The sequence below is a fragment of the Peromyscus leucopus genome, chromosome 18 (genome assembly GCF_004664715.2).
Source record: "Peromyscus leucopus breed LL Stock chromosome 18, UCI_PerLeu_2.1, whole genome shotgun sequence".
NCBI classification, from domain to species: domain Eukaryota; kingdom Metazoa; phylum Chordata; class Mammalia; order Rodentia; family Cricetidae; genus Peromyscus; species Peromyscus leucopus.
In genome coordinates, this window is record NC_051078.1 from 9,082,608 (window position 1) to 9,102,686 (window position 20,079).

A 20,079-nucleotide genomic window follows, 5' to 3' on the forward strand; every position below is an offset into this window, starting at 1 on the left:
GACCACTGAGCCATCTCAGGCCCCGGTGTGTGTGTGTGTGTGTGTGTGTGTGTGTTTTGAGATGGGAGTCTCACTATGTAGCCCTGGCTGGCTTGGAACTCACTATGTAGACCAGGTTAGCCTTGGACTCAGAGAAATCCACCTGCCTCTGCCTCCTGAATGCTGGGATTAGAGGAGGGCACCACCATGACCGGCTTAGGCAATGCACACTTTTTTAGTCATGTTATTAAAAAAGATCTCTTGTTTTTTTTTTTTTTTCATTGAAGCAAATGCTACATCAGTAAGATGATCTTCTCTCCTGAGAACCATGGTGTCATCTTGGTAATTAAATTAAAGATATTAGCCCCATTACATATTAAAGCGCAGCGGGTGTTGTTCATATTGTAGAAATGTATAGCGTGATCTGCACAGGATGATGTCTGTGTAATATAACGATTTTGCTGTTTTAATTTTCGTCTTTAGTATTGGAGCTTTAGCAGCTAAATCTCATCCCCTATTTTGTTCAAAGAATCATCAGTACCCCGCATTATGTGCCGAAATGACGCTATAGATAGACACCACTAATGGACACCTTTAAAAAGACTCTCCGTTTACACAGACTGGAAATGGAGTTCTGTTAATTGAGTAATTCTTTGTGTTGCTTCTGGAAGCACTCTGAGAACATTTGCCTGACTAAAACGCGTCCTTGTGACTCTTTCTCAGGCGGCATGGTTGAAAGCAGCAGGAAAACACAATTCGGAAGAGTGTCCTGGCTCCTGTGTAAATTAAAATAATCAATATCCATGTCGATAAAGGAAAAGGCGAAATGAGGAAATTAAGGCATTTCCCCCCCTCCCTGAGGAAGAATATTAGGACTTTTTCTCGTCACCTTTCAATCACTGTGACCGAGCTGTAATGAAATACCTGAGACAGTCAACACCTAAGGAGAAAACATTTATTTTGGCTCACTGTTTGAGAGATTTTTTTTTTTTTGACCCGTTGGTTTGGGTCTGTGGTGGGCAGGCATCACGGTGGGAAGTGTGTAGAGAGGAGCAATACTGCTCACTTCGTGGTAAACCAGAGAGAGAGAGAGAGAGAGAGAGAGAGAGAGAGAGACAGACAGAGAGACAGAGAGAGAGACAGAGAGACAGAGAGACAGAGACAGAGAGACAGACAGAGACAGAGAAAGACAGAGAGAGACACAGACAGAGACAGAGACACAGACAGAGACAGAGACACAGAGAGAGTGAGTCCCAGTAAGTAGCCCCTTCAAGGGCGTGGATCCCGACCACAGCAGGAGATCATTTCCAAACTATTCTCCCTTTCCCTTCCCAGGATCTACATCGCACGGGCTGTAGCTCCTACTGCGGCCAGGAGGCCGAGCAGGACAGGGTGGTACTCAAGCGGGTGCTGTTGGCGTACGCCCGGTGGAACAAGAATGTTGGGTACTGCCAAGGCTTCAACATCCTGGCTGCTCTGATTCTGGAGGTGGTGGATGGCAATGAGGGGGATGCCCTGAAGGTGAGTGCCGGGTTCAGACAAAGCCAACTGGGCGCCCAAGTTGGGGCTATCACCTCCTTCCTTGGATGCCTCGCCCCTTCTCAGCCCTCTGTAATTACCGGTGATAGAGTTCCCCCAAGTTAAAACCATGCCAGGCGACGTGCCTTCGCCAGCCCAGGGGCCCGTCACTCTGGCACTCAGGAGAGTGCCCGTTTTGATCGCATTTGAAGGCTCGAATGGCAGGAGTGTTTGCTGAGTGGGTTCGTGCATGCGGTTGAGGCCAAGGTTGAACTAATTCCCTACAGGCTGTTGAACGGAGGGGGGTCTCAAGGTACTTGGTGGCGGCTGGCTGGAGGCCTTCCAGTTCCTTGCCCTGTGAGTCCCCCTACCCCAAACTGGTGACAGACATCCTCAGAGTGAGTCGGTTTATACCTCAGGGAAAGGGCTTACAGAAGTGACGACCAGCCAGGCCAGGGATGTCGCTCAGGTGGTAGAATTCTCACGTAACCTTCACAGAATTCTGTTCCCAGCACTGCATTGACCAGGCATGGTAGTGTACTTCTGTAGTTCTAATACTCGGGGGAGGTGGAGGCAGGGGCATCCTGGGGAGTTCAAGACCGTACTCACCTACATAATGACTTTAAGGCCAGCCCAGGCCATTTGAGACCGTGTTGACAGAGAGGGGAATGACAGAGAGAGACAGAAAGACAAACAGAAAGACAGACAGACAGACACACACACACACACACACACACACACACACACACACACACACTAGCAGAAGACAGGGACCCCTGGGGATCATATTAGAAGTTGCTTGCCTAGCACACATTTATGTTGTACTGTCTTACTTGGTTGTTTTACTCTTGTATTTGGGGCAAGGTGCAGAGGAGGTAAGGAAGTGTGTGTCTGCGGGAGGTGTCTGCATGGAGAACAACGCATGTGGCAACACACTGTGTCTTTGACTTCGATGTCTAAGGTGAAAGCAGTTCTGAACACACTAGTGGTGTAAGGTTAGAGGTCTGAATAGGAGTGAGTGAGTCACCACAGATGGAGCCTGTCTCCGTCTCCGGTCTGTGGCTGTGAAGAGACTCCATGGCCAAGGCAGCTCTTAGAAAAGAAAGCATTTCATTGGGGCTGGCTTGGGGCTAGTTTCCGCCGGTCAGTCCATGACCACCATGGTGGGGAACATGGCGGCAGGTATAGACCAGTGTGGTGCTGGAGCAGTAGCTGAGAGTTTGCATCCTCGTCGGCAGGCGGGAGGGAGGGAGGGAGGGAGGGGGGCATGGCCAGAGCTTTGGAAACCTCACACCTCCTCCAACAAGACCACATCTCCCAATTCTTCCTAAGCAGTCCACCAGCTGGGAACAAAACGTTCAAATGTGCGAGCCTCTGGGGGCCATTTGAATCCACACCACCACAGAGTGTATGGGAAAAATGAAGGCTCGCAGATGTGGAGGGCACCGTTGCCTCATTGGCCTAAGGCAGTGTGAGTTTCCAGTTCATAGCTGAACCTCCAAACTGATGTTGATGGCGGCGGCGGCGGCAGCGTTTGCAATAAAGGAGATTTGATCTTTGTATTCAAGCCTCCATCTGCTTGACTGTGGGGACTATCTCAGTGACGTAGAAAGATAAACAAATGCTCCTCCTGGTTTTATACATATCACGGTAGACTTAATTATAAACCTGGCCCGAGGTACATTCACCCTCTCACTTTTTCTGTTTACGTATCGAAGGCAATAGCTTCGAAGCTATGTTCACCTGAGGGTGGTGATGGGGAGATGGAAAGGCAGGGATGGTCCATTGTGGGACTTTGGGATGCTCTAAATTAAGAAGCAATTTTAGCTAGGCATGATGGCGCACGCCTTAATGCCAGCACTCAGGAGGCAGAGGCAGGTGGATGTCTGTGAGTTCGAGGCCAGCCCAGTCAAGACTATTTTATGTATTCAGTCCGAAGCTTTCGAATTTTTTCTCAGATGTCATTTGCATGTCTGAAGTAGGAAGCAGTCTGTTGAAAAGTTGGAATAAGTGATTCAGAGTGGAGGTGGGATGGAGGGGTTTAGGGAAAATGTGTCTGATCTCCAAAGGGCTCAACAATGCTTGGGAAATTTAAAAACACATAAAAAAGCTGAATTGGGGCTTAGGGGCAGTGGTTCACACCTTTAATCCCAGCACTCGGGAGGCAGAGGCAGGCAGATCTCTGTGAGCCAACCTGGACTATAGAGCGAGTTTGGGGACAACCAGGACTACACAGAGAAACCCTGTTTCAAAAAACAAACAAACAAACAAACAAACAAAAAGCTGAATTGGGGCTTAGGAGTGGTGGTGCACACCTGGGAAATGGAGGCGTGAGGACCAGGAGTTTTTTATTTTTATTTTTAAAATGATTTTACCCTTGTTTTATGTGCTTTGTGTGTGTTTTGTCTACCTGTATGTCTCTGTGAGGGTGTTGGTTCCTCTGGAACTGTAGACAGTTGTGAGCTGCCATGTAGGTGCTGGGAATTGAACCCTGGTCCTCTGGAAGAGCAGCCAGTGCTCTTAACCACTGAGCCATCTCTCCAGCCAGAGGCTCAGGAGTTTAAGGGCAGCCTCAGCTACATAAAACCAATACTAAACAAGACAGAAAATGAGTTTGGAGGATGCCGTGAGATGCCACATGTGGTGACCCATGAGGATGTGTGGACCTTGGTAGCCGCCTCACAGGCAGAGGAAGGCTAGATTCATGAGGGGACCTTCCTGAGGTCCAGGAAATTATTGCAGGTCTCTTTTTCTCCAGCAGCTGTTTCAGCCTCTGCAAGCTAAAATGACTCTGGGAATCCATAGAAATAAGCCAGCCATGTACCAGGCTTTTTCTTTTGGGCCATCAACCAGCTCCCAAATCATGACGCGGAGACGTATTATTAGTTTTGAATGCTCAGCCTAGCTTAGGTACATTTCTGGCTAGCTCTTTTAATTTAAGTTAACCTGTTTCTCTCTATCTACCTTTTGTCTTGGGGCTTTTTACTTTTCTTGTGTTTATCTTACCTTCACGGCTTTTCTGGCTGGTGGCTGGTGGCTGCCTGGCTTCTGGCCCCTGTGTCTCCCTCCTCTCTCTCCTCCCTTCCTCCCCTCTCTCTCCTTTCCTCTCATTCTTCCTCTTCTTTCTTGAGCCTAGAGATCTCCTTTTATTCTCTCTGCCCACCATCCCCGCCTATCCCTCCCCTGCCTAGCAATTGGCCGTTCAGCTCTTTATTACACCAATCAGGTGCCTTAGGCAGGCAAGGTGAAACAGACGCCACACATCTTTACACCATTAAACACACATCCTTACACAGTTGAACAAATGCAGCACAAACAAAAGTAACACACCTTTACACAGTTGGAGTAACAGTCCACAGCTAAACAAATGTGACGCACCTTTGCCCAGTTCTAATATTCCACAGCACAGCGGCTTTTCCTCTTCCTCGGCACTTACCACAACTTTTCCTCTCTAGCTGCCTTGTTTAGAATGTTCGTTAACCATCAGACGTGCTCCTTCCTATTTCTTCTTCCTCAGGTTTGGTTTTTGGAATCCAGCCGCGGGTGGATCGAGGGGGGGGGGGCGGTCTCCTATGACTTCATGTCGGAATTTGAGATGACCTTAGACCGAGGATTTTATTGTGTTATAGAATTACCAGCGTAATTGGGGCTAGAGAGATGGTTCAGCGGATAAAGAACTAAGTAACTCGGTGAATGAAGCCGTTCAGATCCCCAGAACTCACATAAAAGTCGGATGGATGTGGTGGCCTGCCGGTCACTCCCGCGTGTTGGAGGCAGAAGCAGGCAGACCCTGAGCGAACAAGCTAGCCAGATGAGTTACTCTGCCTCAGTATCTGATGTGCAGGTGACTGAAGAAGGCATCCAGCGTCATCCTCGGCCCTTCACATGTAAACATGCACCTTCCACAGAAAGGAATTACTAGCTCAATCGAAGAATTTTTTTTTTTAAAGAGATCAGTGTGTTAGGGCTGGGATGCAGTTCAGTGGCGAAGCTGATCGCCTGGAATATGAGAGGCCGAGTCTATGGGCCTCGGGGAGCCCAGGTGGCAGTGAGGGCATCTCCAGGCCTGCCTTACCGTGGGCATTTTATGACAGGCCAGCTCTTGGGAGTTTTCATATTGCCTAGTGTATGGGTTAGGTCTCCAGCACCATAAATAAATAAATCTATTTTCTCAGTGCCATATAGCTTAGGTGAGAAGTGTCACGGTGTACAGATTATGACCTTTTGAGTTTTTCTCCATTTTACTACCTCATCTTTTGATGACCCATCAGAGCCCTCTGCTCTCCTGGGAATCTGATCTTCCGGCCTCTGACTCCTTCTTTTGCCCCAGGCTGGCCCTCCCTCCCCAGGGGACTGGGTGGACATGCCCCGCCCCCCTGCTTCTGCCTCTCTGGTGATCTGTTTACCTGGTAAATCCTGTCCTAATGTAACAAAGCTATGGCTCCTTGAGCCTGCCCATCCTGTATGGGAGTCTGCAAAGGGATTTCTCGGGAGTCTGCCCTCTTATCTACAGAGCTAAGACCTGAAAAATTGCAAACCATGAGTGGAGGGGAAAAAAAAAAAAGGGCCCTTGGCAGGGCTAAAAGGTAACTTCCTTTTTGAAAATGGGGTTTGGTGGGATCCCGTGAGACACTGAATTTCCCCACTAGCATGCAGAGCCAGCTGTGGGTTTGGTTTTGGTTTTTTTTCTGGTGTCCTGGGGAGTGAGCTGGACTCTCAGGGAGTGGGACATCACACAACATTCTAGCCAACTGGGAAAGAAGTGATGTGTGCTTGGCTGGGTCACGTGACGTTTTAGAAGAGGCAACAGAGGCACAGTGGTCAGAACCAAATGGTAATTTGAGGAGCTCACGTGGTAGGGCTCCGAGAGGAACTAATTTAGAAAGGCACCCAGTGTGCAGACAAAACCTGGTTATAGCCGGGCGGTGGTGGCGCACGCCTTTAATCCCAGCCTGGGAGGCAGAGGCAGGCGGATCTTTGTGAGTTCGAGGCCAGTCTGGTCTACAAAGTGAGTTCCAGGAAAGGCGCAAAACTACACAGAGAAACCCTGTCTTGAAAAACCAAAAAAAAAGAAAAAGAAAAAAAAAAAAAAAAAACAAAAAAAAACCAAACCTGGTTATGCTCTCCATTGCTCAGATAGCCCAGGTGGCCATGAGTGCCTCGCAAGGCCTGCCCTAGTGTGGGTGTTTTTTAACGACAGGCCAGCTCTTGGGTTTTTCCTATCCAGGTTGTAAAACCCATGGCATCCAGGAGCCAGGATAGAGGGCCCTGCCGAATGCGGGGAGCTTGTGCGTTCCCATTTTTCTCCACGAGGCTGAGGGTTGTGTAATCACAGCTCCATATGGGGTGAGCTCAGGTCTGGCAGCCCTTCTAGAAACTTCACAGCACAGCTGACTTTGGGTTACTTAGATAATTATGCCACCCGCTCCTTGCGGGGGGTGTGTGTGTGTGTGTGTAGGTGAGTCCTGAATTGGTTTCTGACGCATGTGCGCTTCGGCTAGCTGCCTTTGCCTATTTTTTGGATGTGCTTTTTCTTTTGGGCATGTTGTTGAGAGCCTGGTGGGTCTCTGCAGCTGTCTTGTTTTCTTTCTTTTTTTAGATTATGATCTACCTGATCGATAAGGTGCTCCCTGAGAGCTACTTTGTCAATAACCTCCGGGCACTGTCTGTGGATATGGCCGTCTTCAGAGACCTCTTGAGAATGAAGCTCCCCGAGCTGTCCCAGCACCTCGACGCTCTGCAGAGAACGGCAAACAAAGAAAGCGGAGGTAAACGTCGGCTCGCGGCGGTTACGTTTCCGGAAGTGTTCGGCTAGTCCGGTGCCGCTCTGTGCATGAGTTTACGGTCTGGGTGGAGGAGGCACAGGTTGCCAGGTATTTTTGTCTAAAGACAGCAAGTGTAATCAAACCCTTTTATCCCCACAGAATAGACACAGAACTGAAAATATGTAGGGCCACGTGCTGAATCTTGGGGTAGGCACGGACCAGGTGGCTGGTTGAGAGCCTAACCCTGCGCCAGTTCCGGATCAGCAGCTAATAGGGTCTGTTGACCAATAGAATCTGTCCAACCCTACAGGGCGCACATGTCTTCCTAGTCAGTTCGACTAAACTGGCATCAGCAGGACTTCCTTAAAACCGAGCTGCAGGTGCAGCGCAGTTTGGCCCAGACCATGACCTTGGCAGGAGCCATAAGGTCATGGAAGAGTGACTCTGGGGGTCATGGGCAGGTCGTCGGCTCCTCTTGGCTCTAATGTGCCTACTTGGTGCAACTTCCGCGACTGTGTCCTCTCTGGACACCGGGAAGAGGAGTCGGATGTCCGCCTTTGCCGGGCTTCTGTCTGTGATGGCAGCTGCTGCGGTAGGTAGCCTGTTCTTGCAGCCTGGCCTGGTCTGCACATGTAAAGCTGGGAACGCAAGCCTAGGATTGCAGCTCAGTGCTTATCCAGCATGTGTCGAGGCCCTAGGCTTGATCCCAACCCTCCCCCTCCAAAATGAGTTGAAGTGAAATAAAATAACGGGGGGGGGGGGGGCACATTAAAAGGTCATGTTGTTTTTGAGACAGGGTCTCACTGTGTATCCTATGCTGTACCCTCAGACTTAACAGAAATCCCCCTGCCTCAGCCTCTTGGTGCTGAAATACAGATTTGTACCAACCTGCCTGGCTATATGAACGGGTTTTGAAGATCTAGTTGTTCAAATGCTCTGGAGGTTTTTGAGATAGCTGGGTGTCTCTGATGATCTTCTTGCGTGGTTTGGTGGCACCATACCTCTGTTTTCACGGTAGTGGCAGACACAGGCTAGTGAAGGACATGTTTTCCCTCAAAGTTCTTTTGCTCCTGATCACCAGGAATAACCTCAGATTCTATTCTCTGTGTAAATATTTGTTTCCAGGAGAGAAGAAAATGGTTTTGTTGTTGTTTTGTTTTTACTTATCCTTAGATAGTTGTACTATTGACCGCCATTGGAAGGACCATCTGAAAATCCAACAGACATTTATAGTCACTCAAACTGGGAAGGGGCGGTGACCTTTTAGAGAATTCAGAAATTTCCAAATGGGCTGGGCCTTAGAGCTGTCTTTAAAATAGTGAATCACTTAGTTCAAAATATTTTCAAGTTTAAAGTTGTTTAACATCTAAATATTTTGGAACTTTTCCAGCTTATTTTCTTTTCATTCAAGTGTGATCTGGGAATTATATAACTTAAGAGATAAGTGATTTATTATAAGTGATTTTAGTTGTAATAGCTGCATTTGAATTAATGTGGGACTATTTGATTTTGAAAGTCTGCTGGCATTTTTTGTTTTATTTATTTATTTTTTGTTTGGGTGGTGTGGCTGGGGTTTGAACCGGGCCTCTGAGGTGCCAGGTGAGCACTGTGTTCTGCCCCCGGCCCCAGCGTTTGTTTCTGAGGAGATACAGTCGGTTGTTTTTACAATGCTTTTGGTGAGAAAAACTTCCTGCTTAATTTTAGGCAGCCGTCAATCTGTAGACCCAGATTTAGTTCAGGTAAAGATTTCTGAAATGTGGCCAAGACTTTATGACTCTCAAGTCTTGGAGGTTTTTGTTTTTTGTTAAAAATGTTTCTTCTAGAAACATGGGAGGGGAAAAGGAAGAAAGATTAAAATTAAAAAAAAAAAAAAATTAAGGTGTGCGAAGAAAGCAGCCCGGGACACAGCACTCTTTGGGTGGGCACCGTGCGCCCTTCAGGTCTCAGCCCCGGAGGACTTGGGTATTGTTTCGTTTCAGGCGGATACGAGCCCCCGCTCACCAATGTCTTCACGATGCAGTGGTTCCTCACCCTCTTTGCCACGTGCCTCCCTAACCACACGGTTTTGAAGATCTGGGACTCCATCTTCTTTGAAGGTTCAGAGATCATCCTGAGGGTGTCGCTGGCCATCTGGGCGAAGCTGGGAGAGTAAGTATTGGCTGTGCTCTGGGGGTCGGCTCTCTTTGGGCGCTTGGGTGTAGAGCACGTATGTGCGCGCGAGAGAGAGAAAGCTGTGAGCTGTTGTGATTGTGTTAGCCTCCAGGAACCCCAGCTGCCCGTAGGTTTCTCCGGGAGAAAGGGGATCTATTCAGGGCCGGGCAGCTTCCTCCAGGTCCTCTCCTGAGTATCTGCCCTCTTCCTCAGAGGCTTTCTGGACACTCCTGTGGAAGAGGAAAGGGCCATAGGTAGAGAAGACACTGCAGTATCTGGAAAGAAATAGGCAGACTGGCTGGCCCACATCACAATTGGGGTTATTTTTTTTTTTCTTTTTTGAGACAGAGTTTTATCTAGCAGAGGCTGGCCTCACCTCACTATGAAGGGGAGAATGACCTTCAACCCCTGGTCCCCCATCTCTGCCTCCCAAGTGCTGGGATTATAGGTGTGCGTCACTACACCCGGCTCTTGGATTGTTTATGAATCTCTTTTGTTTACTTTGTTCTGCCTTGGGAGCTGTGATAAGATCAAATGAGATTCCCTGCACAGAGTGTACCTGTGCTTGTCTGGTCAGCAGCAGAAGGTGTATTGGTGGATATATTAAGACCACTCCACGTAGTTAAAAGGGAGGTTTATGTTGTGGGGTAACTTACAAGTGAAGGGATAGGTTACAGGGTCCGGGAAAGATGCAGCGCTGTCCGGCAGTGTTCTCTGGAGAACTCTGCTCGGTCTACCTCCTGTGTCCAGGATCCAGGAACCAAGAGAGCTGGTGCATCTGGATCTCGGGTCTTCAGGGTCCTCTCTTGGCTCCGCCTTGTAGGCATGACAGTTACTGGAAGCCTCAATGGGGGTTGGAACTTCCAGGTCAAAGCTGGAATGGCTACCCACTACAATGGTGTGTTTATGCTTTGTCCAGTCAAACTGTGCTTGCACAGTTGTAGGAGAAGGTGTGCCTGTGTCTGTATAGTCAGTAGGAGAAGGTGTGTCTACGCTCACTAGGAGTACAATCTAAGCTGCTTCCCTTCCATTCATGAGGAGTTACTTAGATGCTCAAATCTGGTCCTGCCAGAACAAGATACCAACCAGATTTCACTTACTCCCCTTTCCCATAGAGAGAAAGGTGGCATGTTTCTGCTTATTTATAGTCAACTTGAGAAGGGGCGATATTGCCAGTGAAGGACTCGAGTAGGCATCCACGACGACGACGATGACATGTTGGAAAACTAATAAACCACTGGCAGTATTTTGTTTTAAATATTTTTAAAGTGACACTTTTTTTTTTTTTTTTAAAGTGACAAAATTGTGTCTTTACGTGCAGGGGTGCAGGGCACCGTGGCGTGTGTGTGTGAGTTAGAAGACAATGACAGCAGTCGGTTCTCTTCTTGTACCATTTGGATTCCGAGGGTGGAGCTCACATTGGCAGGCTTGGCAGAGAGCGCCGTTAACCACTGGGCCCTCCTGCCCCGCTCTGTTTTGTAAAGTTTTTAGCTAGCCTTTTTTAATTTATAACTTGTTTCTGGAAAGAGTTTTTTACAAGGAGAGATCCAGGAACTATCAATTCGGGGATTTAAAAAAAAATCATTAATATATGTATTTGTAAACATCACAGAGCTGCCTTCTTTTGTCTTTATTTTATTGTATGATGATTTCCAGGCAAGGCAACAACAAACCCACCTGTATGAGGTCTGCTGTGCCATTTACCTATCTTTTCACTTCCCCTGTATGTACTTCATTCTGCATTCACGTATTTCCGGTTTACTCTGCACTGTAAGCTTTCTGAGTATGCTGGTCCAGTTGTCTAGAGCATTGAGGAGGAGAGTGCTGGACTGTATGATGGATGGGTTAGTGCTGGTCACTCGCCGCTGGTCCTCAGCGATGAGGCGGGAAGGAAGGGGGCGATCCTACTGCCCTGTCCCCTCGACTCACTTTCTGTCACATCAGAATTTCTTCCTGGGTGGTGGCGGGATTTGTCGCCGGTGAAATCATAATTGCCTGCCGCTAGGAAGAGCTGGCACTCACCGGGTGCTCGCGGTGGCGTCTTAGCTCATTCATGCGCCTCCGTCACCCCACCCGGTTTGTTATTTTACCATCTCCCTTTTAAGATTTATTTTATGTGCTTGTGTGCATGAATGTGTCGTGTGTGTGTGTGTGTGTGTGTGTGTGTGTGTGTGTATGCATGTCCGCAGGTGTCTGTGTGCATGTGTGTATTTTTGTGTGTGTAGTAGGTGTGCGTGGATGCATGTGTGTATGTTGCATGCAAGTGCACACGAGCAGATGCTCAGGGAGGTCAGAAGAGGGCGCCGGATCCTCTTCGAGCTGGAATTACAACAGTTGCGAGCTCCTTAATGTGGGTGCTGGGGACCGAGCTCAGCAAGCCCTCTTCATTTCTGAGTCTTGGCTGTAGCCCACCTTCATTTTACAGGCACGAGAACCGAGGCGCAGAGTTTTAATGAATTGCCCGAAATCACCCATTTAGTAAGTAATGCAGACGCCGTTTTGAACCAAGGCACCCTGGCTCTAGAATTGGTGCTTTTCATTATGCAAATCCCCCCATGCTCAGAAATGGCTCCTGTGGATGAGCTGTAAATGCGTCAGGGTTTTTTGCCCGCGATAACGATGCATCTTTTTCAGCTTGCGGCTTGTGAGGAGCTCGGGGAAGAGGCCACCAACATCCATCCAGGGCTGACAGTGCCTGTCGTTACAGGAGGCAGCTTGAGTATATTATCTCATTTGGTTCCCTCAATAACCCTGCAGAGCAGGGGAGATTATTCCTCCCTGCCTTTTCAAGTGCGAAAATCATCCCGAGAAGGTTAATTAACTCGCTCACAGTCGCCCAGCTAATGAGAAGTGGAGCTGGGTCTCCAGAGCCGGTGAAGCTTGCTTGCTCACAGATGTGGCACCGGAAAACATCCCCGGTGTGTAGGTAACCCCGGGTCTGTGAGCACGTGTGCCTTACAGTGTCGTCTGAGGGGACCCCCTCTGCTGACCTTGTTTCTGCAGCTCGGAATTCCTTCCTTCCTCTCAGCAGAACTGTTTTGCACTCTCTACCACCTCACGGTTACAGCGTCTCTTTGTCTTTCTCTTGTGACTTCTTCCCACATTGGCACACTCATCTCCTCACACTTGGCAAATGTCCTCCTCAGCCCTGGTAGTTGTACCCAAACATACTAAGCCACCCTTAGGCCAACCTTGCCAAGGGCATGGCTCTTCCATCACCCCCTATTAAAAAGCCCTGGGTCGCCGGGCGGTGGTGGAAAGTGCCTTTAATCACAGCACTCGGGAGGCAGAGCCAGGCAAATCTCTGTGAGTTCGAGGCCAGCCTGGTCTACAGAGCGAGATCCAAGACAGGCACCAAAACTACAGAGAGAAACCCTGTCTTGAAAAAACAAACACACACACACACACACACACACACACACACACACACACACACACATACACACACACACACAAACACATACAAACAAAAATTTTGGGTCACTTGTGTCCTGATGAGGCTTAGGAAATAGATAGGGCCACTCTGCAATCTGCCCTGGCCGCTCACCAGCTCCCTCTGGCTCGGCAATGATTTCCCTCCCAGCGACATCATTTGGTCTTGGGGAACAGCAAAGAGGCTCCTCAGACAGTCTTGCTGTCTTCTGCATGGAGTCTTTGCAATGCTTCTTCCTCCACGGCAGCCACAGAGCATTTTTTTCAAAACTCATCCCAAGCATACCCCCTCCCCCCCCGCCCCCCCCCCCCCCCCCCTTTTTTTTTTTTTTTTTTTTTTTTATCCCCAGGGTGAGTGTAGCCATTTTTCATCATGTCCACTTGCTCGGCCATGTTTCATAATAGTCCTTCCTCACTTTATTTCACTTCCTTATTTGCACGGTGGTACCGAGGGGATTTGAGCCTGAGATTTTCTCATTACATTTGTCTTTAACGACTGTGAAAATTGCCCAACGTTAGTGCCTGTCAGAACATGCCTTATGGTTAGCGGGCAAATAGAGTCATCCTACCGTGCAAGAACCTTTGCAACAGAGAAACCAGAGCCAACCAGAGCCCCCTGTCTTACGTTATCCTTCTCCTCCTCTTGAGAAGACAGATTAAAATCTCACCAGTCTCCTAGTTTCCGAGGTGACAGCCACCTCCCTGAGGAGAATTCCCAGGCGCCTATGAAAACGATCTGTAGACCGATGTGAAGTTCCTGTGCTCTGTAACTTGACTGTGGTTTGGACTCAGCCCATTCACCGTATCTCTGCAGAGTAGGACTGACTAATTTTCTACAGGGGGTAATTGCTTTTCAGTTCCCAATTTTGTGGTTCCGACTCCTGGTCACTGGTGTGTATTCTGATGCATCGAATGTATCACGCGGGATGAATAAAGCTACCCTGTGGGGCTGTGAGGCTCAGGGAGCTGTGCAGGGAAGATGGGGATTCATTCTGTAATGAGTACCTCAAAATTGCTTTGGGTGTTTTGTTTTGTTTTGTCTTTTTTTTTTTTTTTTTTTAAATTAGGTCTTGCTGTGTTTCCCAGGCTGGTCTTGAACCCTTGGGCTTCAGTGCCCTTCCTGAGTCAGCCTTCCTCGTGGTTGGTGTGGCAGGCCTGCGTGACCACCTTCCCCTTGGTGGTTTTGCTCTTTCCTCCATAGCAGGCTATACTGTAAGAGCGGGGAAAGACGTCATACTTCTGCGGACCAGCTCGAGAGAAGAGAGTCAGCACGTGGGCTTGGATCTGCTGTGCAGCAGGAACCCCCTGACCGAGTCCTTTTTTTTATTTCCATCTAGGCAGATAGAGTGCTGTGAAACAGCAGATGAGTTCTACAGCACCATGGGGCGCCTCACCCAGGAGATGTTGGAGAACGACCTCCTGCAGAGCCATGAACTCATGCAGGTGAGTGGGCAGCGTGGGCAGTGTGGGCAGCGTGGGCAGCGTGGGCAGTGTGGGCAGCGTGGGCAGCGTGGGCAGTGTGGGCAGTGTGAGCAGTGTGTGGAGCGTGGGCAGTGTGAGCAGTGTGGGCAGTGTGGGCAGCGTGGGCAGCGTGGGCAGTGTGGGCAGCGTGGGCAGCGTGGGCAGTGTGAGCAGTGTGTGGAGCGTGGGCAGTGTGGGTAGTGTGAACAGTGTGGGCAGTGTGAACAGTGTGTGGAGCGTGGGCAGTGTGGGCAGCGTGGGCAGTGTGGACAGCGTGGGCAGCGTGGGCAGTGTGGGCAGTGTGGGCAGTGTGAACAGTGTGTGCAGTGCGGGCAGTGTGGGCAGCATGGCCAGATAAACAGTGTGGGCAGCATGAGCAGTGTGGGCAGTGTGAACAGTGTGAACAGTGTGGGCAGCATGGCCAGATAAACAGTGTGGGCAGTGTGAACAGCGTGGGCAGCGTGAACAGTGTGAACAGAGTGGGCGGCGTGGGCAGTGTGAACAGCGTGGGCAGCGTGAACAGCGTGGGCAGCATGGGCAGTGTGAACAGTGTGAGCAGCATGGACAGTGTGAACAGCGTGGGCAGCATGGGCAGTATGAACAGTGTGGGCAGCATGAGCAGTGTGGGCAGTGTGAACAGTGTGAGTAGTGTGTGCAGTGTGAACAGTGTGGGCAGCGTGGGCAGTGTGAACGGTGGGCAGTGTGGGCAGTGTGAACAGTGTGGGCAGTGTGGGCAGTGTGTGGAGCGTGGGCAGTGTGGGCAGTGTGGGTAGTGTGGGCAGTGTGGGTAGTGTGGGCAGTGTGTGCAGTGTGAACAGTGTGGGCAGTGTGGGCAGCATGGGCAGCGTGGGGAGCGTGGGCAGTGTGGGCAGTGTGGGCAGTGTGTGGAGCGTGGGCAGTGTGGGCAGTGTGAACAGTGTGGGCAGTGTGGGCAATGTGGGCAGTGTGGGCAGTGTGAACAGTGTGGGTAGTGTGAACAGTGTGTGCAGTGTGAACAGTGTGGGCAGTGTGAACAGTGGGCAATGTGGGCAGTGTGAGCAGCGTGGGCAGTGTGAACAGGGTGGGCAGTGTGTGCAGCGTGAACAGTGTGTGCAGTGTGAACAGTGTGTGCAGTGTGAACAGTGTGGGCAGTGTGAGCAGTGTGAACAGTGTGGGCAGCGTGGGCAGTGTGAACAGCGTGAGTAGTGTGGGCAGTGTGAGCAGTGTGGACAGTGTGAACAGTGTGAGCAGTGTGGGCAGTGTGGGCAGTGTGAACAGTGTGTGCAGTGTGGGCAATGTGAGCAGTGTGAACAGTGTGAGCAGTGTGAGCAGTGTGGGCAGTGTGAACAGTGTGAACAGTGTGGGCAATGTGAGCAGTGTGAACAGTGTGAGCAGTGTGGGCAATGTGAGCAGTGTGGGCAGTGTGCACAGTGTGAGCAGTGTGGACAGTGTGAACAGTGTGAGCAGTGTGGGCAATGTGAGCAGTGTGGACAGTGTGGGCAGTGTGAACAGTATGAACAGCGTGAACAGTGTGGGCAGCGTGGACAGTGTGGGCAGCGTGGGCAGCGTGGGCATGGGAACCTTAAGACCAAGGGAATGACAGGTGATGTTGTTCTGACCCCCGACCTTCGGGGAATGTATCGTCTGGTCCTCCGACTTAGTTTTTCCATTGGCCACGAACCCATTTATAATTTGATAAGAATCTCTGTCACAAGAGGAAGGAAGGGACGGATGGCTTTGTTCCCGAGACGTGCCTGGGTACAAGGTGAAAAACAACTTGGGGGAAAAAAAAACAACCGAAATCATCAGGTGCTCAGTGAGAATCTGATTCTGAGATTAAAGGAAGCCGTTGTCTGATGAGCATACGATGTGCGTGAGCTCAGGCATGTGCATACTATGGCATGCTTGTGGAGGTCGGAGGCTAGCCCTCAAGGGTTGTTTCTGTCCACCCGCCGAGAGTTCCAAGTGTGTCAGACTTGCGCGGCAAGCCCCTGACCTGCTGCGCCCTCCTGCTGGCCCGACTTCCGAGACCCGTTAAAGGGAGACTTACGGATGATGCATTTACGAGGGGAAGGGAGTTACTATGGGTGAAATGGAGATCAGTCAGCATCTTGGTTTATGAACTGGTAGTATCATGTATTAATTGTAAGTTTCAGTGCGAGAGACATGAGGGGTTTGGTTATTTTTCTTTAGGTTCTGGGACATCACTTTGCCCTCATTCGCCTCAGGTGCTTGGGGTCCCTCTAAACTTTCTGTCTCCCCCTCTTGTCTCTGATCAACTCTGGATTATATCCCCGAGCTGTCCTTGGAATATACTTCCTTTTCCTCTCTCTCCTTTCTCTTGGGGTCACCTTCACGTTGGAGTCCCTGCCTCTGGTTATTTTTGGTGCTGGAATTCAGCCAACAGACCATATAACTAAGACTCGGACACTGACTTAGGGCTTGAGACCTGAGCATTATTCCTCTATCACTTCCTGGCACCACAGCCCCTTCTCAGGAGCTCTTGCTCCTAGCTGAAACCGTCCGATTGATTGGGAATGCTGACAGTCTGAGATAACTTCCCTGGGCATCCGTATTTGAATCTCCGTGCGCCATTGAATCTTACCCTTCTTTCTTCCGCCTGACCCCGATGGCTGGACTCTGACTCTAGCCTGTCTCATATATCCTGGTCTGTGCTCTCCTCTCTGAGAGGGAGGCGTCTTTTACGGAGCATTGTTCTGTAGCCCAGTCCCGTGGCTGGCATTTTCCATGCATGAAATCCTTTAAGTCCTATAAAACTGGTAGAGCCATGTGCTCAAAGCAGGATCTGGAGAGAGACCGAGCCCTTCTTTCCCATGAACCACCAGGGGCTCCTCACTGCCTCCTGAGCAGCACAGACACATCATCCCCGGCTCTCGACGACGCTCTCCCTTTCAGGCAGAGTGCCTGTTCATCCCTTCTGTAGCCTCTCCTCCCCATGATGGGTCAGATTGTTCGGAACCAATGCCTGGAGAGAGAGAGAGAGAGAGAGAGAGACAGAGAGAGAGAGAGAGAGAGGGAGAGGGAGAGAGAGACACAGAGAGAGAGAGACACAGAGAGAGAGAGACAGAGAGAGAGAGAGAGAGAGAGACAGAGAGAGAGGAGAGACACAGAGAGACACACACACAGAGACAGAGAGAGACAGAGAGACAGAGAGAGTCTCTGTACAGTCTAGCTTCTCCTGACCTCACTGTCTTTCTTCAGGAAGCCTCTGCCCTTCATAAGGTCTCTCTCGTCATCTAAACTGGAAGTGCCCATTTCATGCTTTCGTTTACGCCTCCCACGAGAGCTTGACCTCATTCTACCGTGTCTAAGACTGCACCCGATCTCCTCTGTAGTGTGGCCTGTTCCTTGAGGACAGGGCCCGTGCTTAGCTTTTTGTTCTTGAGAGATGAGAGTTGCCCAGAAATCTTACTAATCCTTGAAGCAAGCGTTTATTGAGAATCCATGGTTGGTTTTCCGCCTTTTCCTGTTCAGTCAGCATCTGCTGAGTTAAACAAAAGTCATCGCGGATGGCCCTCCTGTAGTCTCTCAGCTCCGATACAGCCAGCATTTTGCCGCCAGAGTGACCATCCTCTTCCTCCTTTGGTCAGTTGGTCGTTATATTGTCCTATGAATCGGAACTTCTCCGATATTGACTATCCCCAAAAGTTAGGTCCCGGGCTTAGATATTGGAGACACATGTGGAACGAGGAAGTTGACGTTGTGCACTGAGAGGTGTGTATAGGACTGAGGAGGAGGAGAATTAATTCCCAGGGCCTGAGGGAGTGGGGGAAGGGAGATGAAGTGAGAAGATGCTGCCGTGAGGGAATTAGTGTCTGGTTTTATCTTTAAAGATTAATCGGAGTTATCTAGCCCTGTGCCTGTATGATGGGGTTACACATACATGTCACAGCACATCTGTGTGTGTGTGTGTGTGTGTGTGTGTGTGTGTGTGTGTGTGTGTTTATCAACTTGACACAAGCTGGCATCATCTGGGAAGAGGGGAACCTCAACTGAGAAAACGCCTCCATCATATCGGCCTGTAGGCAAGTCCGTGGGGGCATCTTCTTGATAAAGGATTGATGTGGGAGGGCCCCGCCCACTGTGGGTGGTGCCACTCGCCAGTGGGTGGTTCTAGGTTGTATAAAAGTGTAAGCTGAGCAGATCAGTGAGCAGGGTTCCTCCGTGGTCTCTGCCTCAGTGCTTGCCCCTCGAGGTTTCTGCTCGAGGGCCCGCCCTGACTTCCCTCCACCATGGGCTGTGTGACCTTGTGTGGTGAAATCAGCCCTTTCTGGGTTGGGTTTGGCTATGATGTCCGTCACAGCGACAGAGACACAGACCAGGACAGTGTGTGCTGAAGCCCCCAGGGCAGAGACGATAGGCCGTTGGTGGCTCTGCCGGTTGATTTTCCTGTATCTGCCGTACAGCCAGCATATTTGACAAAGACGACACAAAGACACTTAAGACAAAGTTTTATTTCATTTAGACGGGTCCAGTACATCATGGCAGGGCAGGCTCGCAGAGTTCCTGTGGTCAGGAAGACACAGCTGGAATTTCTCACATCTGGGAGGACCAGGGAGCAGAGAGAAAAGAGTGGATGCTGCCTTTCTCTTTTTATTCGGGTTAGAATACCAGCCCACGCACGGTGGTGTTCCTATCCAGGATGGACCTTCCTTCCTCCGCTAAACGCTCTCTGGAAACATCCTCGCTGACACGTCTGGAGGTGTGTCTCCTGGGTGGTCCCAAATCTAGTCACTTGGACGACAAGGCTTACCAAGTCCACCCCTTGTCAACTCGAAAACCAGACACATCACTGTAACTCTTCCCAGTGCCGAGGGGGCGGCGGGAATAAAGGATGGTGCTGAGAGGATGCGTGGCTGGTGAGGGGCACCGCAAGGGTTTGATCTTCGGGAACTGGATGATGGGAGTGGCCAGGGAGCCTGGCTCCGTCTTTCGGTCAATGTTGGTACTTCCTGCATTTGTAGGGTCTCTTTGGACCCTTTGCTAAGGACAAAAACCAGGAGCTGTAGATCTGAAAGATCTGTTAAGTGCAGAAGGAACATGGCCTGAGTTGTGTTTCCTGTCAACTGTATAGAAAGATCTGTGAAGCGTGGATTTGAAAAGGTTGATCTGACGCCAGGAAGGGCTGTGAGGGAAATAGTGAAGGGTGAGGAGCAGGATGGGACAGAGACAGTCCATGCAAAGTGACCTTGACCAGATGTCGCTGTGGGCATGGTCTAGGGGTGAGGGAGAGGAATGGGGGGGAGCATGGGCAACCCACAAGTTTCCAACTTACAAGAAAGTAGCATTTATGAGGGAGGAAGGTGGGCTTTGGCTCCCCCGTACCTTATCGGTGGTCCTCTACACTGCTGCCCATCTGGATCGCTCACTCGAAGCTACGGCTCTGCCCTCGCCCACGCCTCTGTAGGCTGTGTTCCTGCTGAAGTCCTGTTCAGGACAATTCTTTAGTCTACTCGTGTCTCTTCCATTTCTATTACCTCAGCCCTCCCCGATGAAGCCTCCTCCTCTGGTACATCTTTGGTACGGAAGATGTCCAAGAAGTTGATTGATCACGAATGGCAGGTTATTTGGTATTCTTTGCTATTTTGTGGAGCGTGTGAACCGTCTAGGGAAGGCGGCCATCCTTTAACGAGAGGGGCTTCGTGTTACACTCTCCATAGCGCCCCGGGGAGTGCTAAACATGTAGCTGGTTGTTCAGAGGAGACGCAGAATTGTAGAATGTTGAATCGGGAGGCAATAGTTTTCAAAGCGACCATGCATAAGAAACATCTGA

General features: G+C 50.1%; 1 protein-coding gene across 2 annotated transcripts in view; it reads left to right on the forward strand.

The window, feature by feature from the left end:
• The window catches only part of Tbc1d30 (TBC1 domain family member 30), a 49,819-nt gene that overhangs the window by 8,433 nt on the left and 21,307 nt on the right, over positions 1-20,079 (forward strand). For both annotated transcript variants that reach the window (XM_028869604.2, XM_037196734.1), the window contains 4 exons: positions 1,315-1,500; positions 7,097-7,265; positions 9,242-9,410; positions 14,183-14,288. In XM_028869604.2, the coding sequence (XP_028725437.1) occupies positions 1,315-1,500; positions 7,097-7,265; positions 9,242-9,410; positions 14,183-14,288 (630 nt within the window). The remainder of the gene's footprint in view (positions 1-1,314; positions 1,501-7,096; positions 7,266-9,241; positions 9,411-14,182; positions 14,289-20,079) is intronic.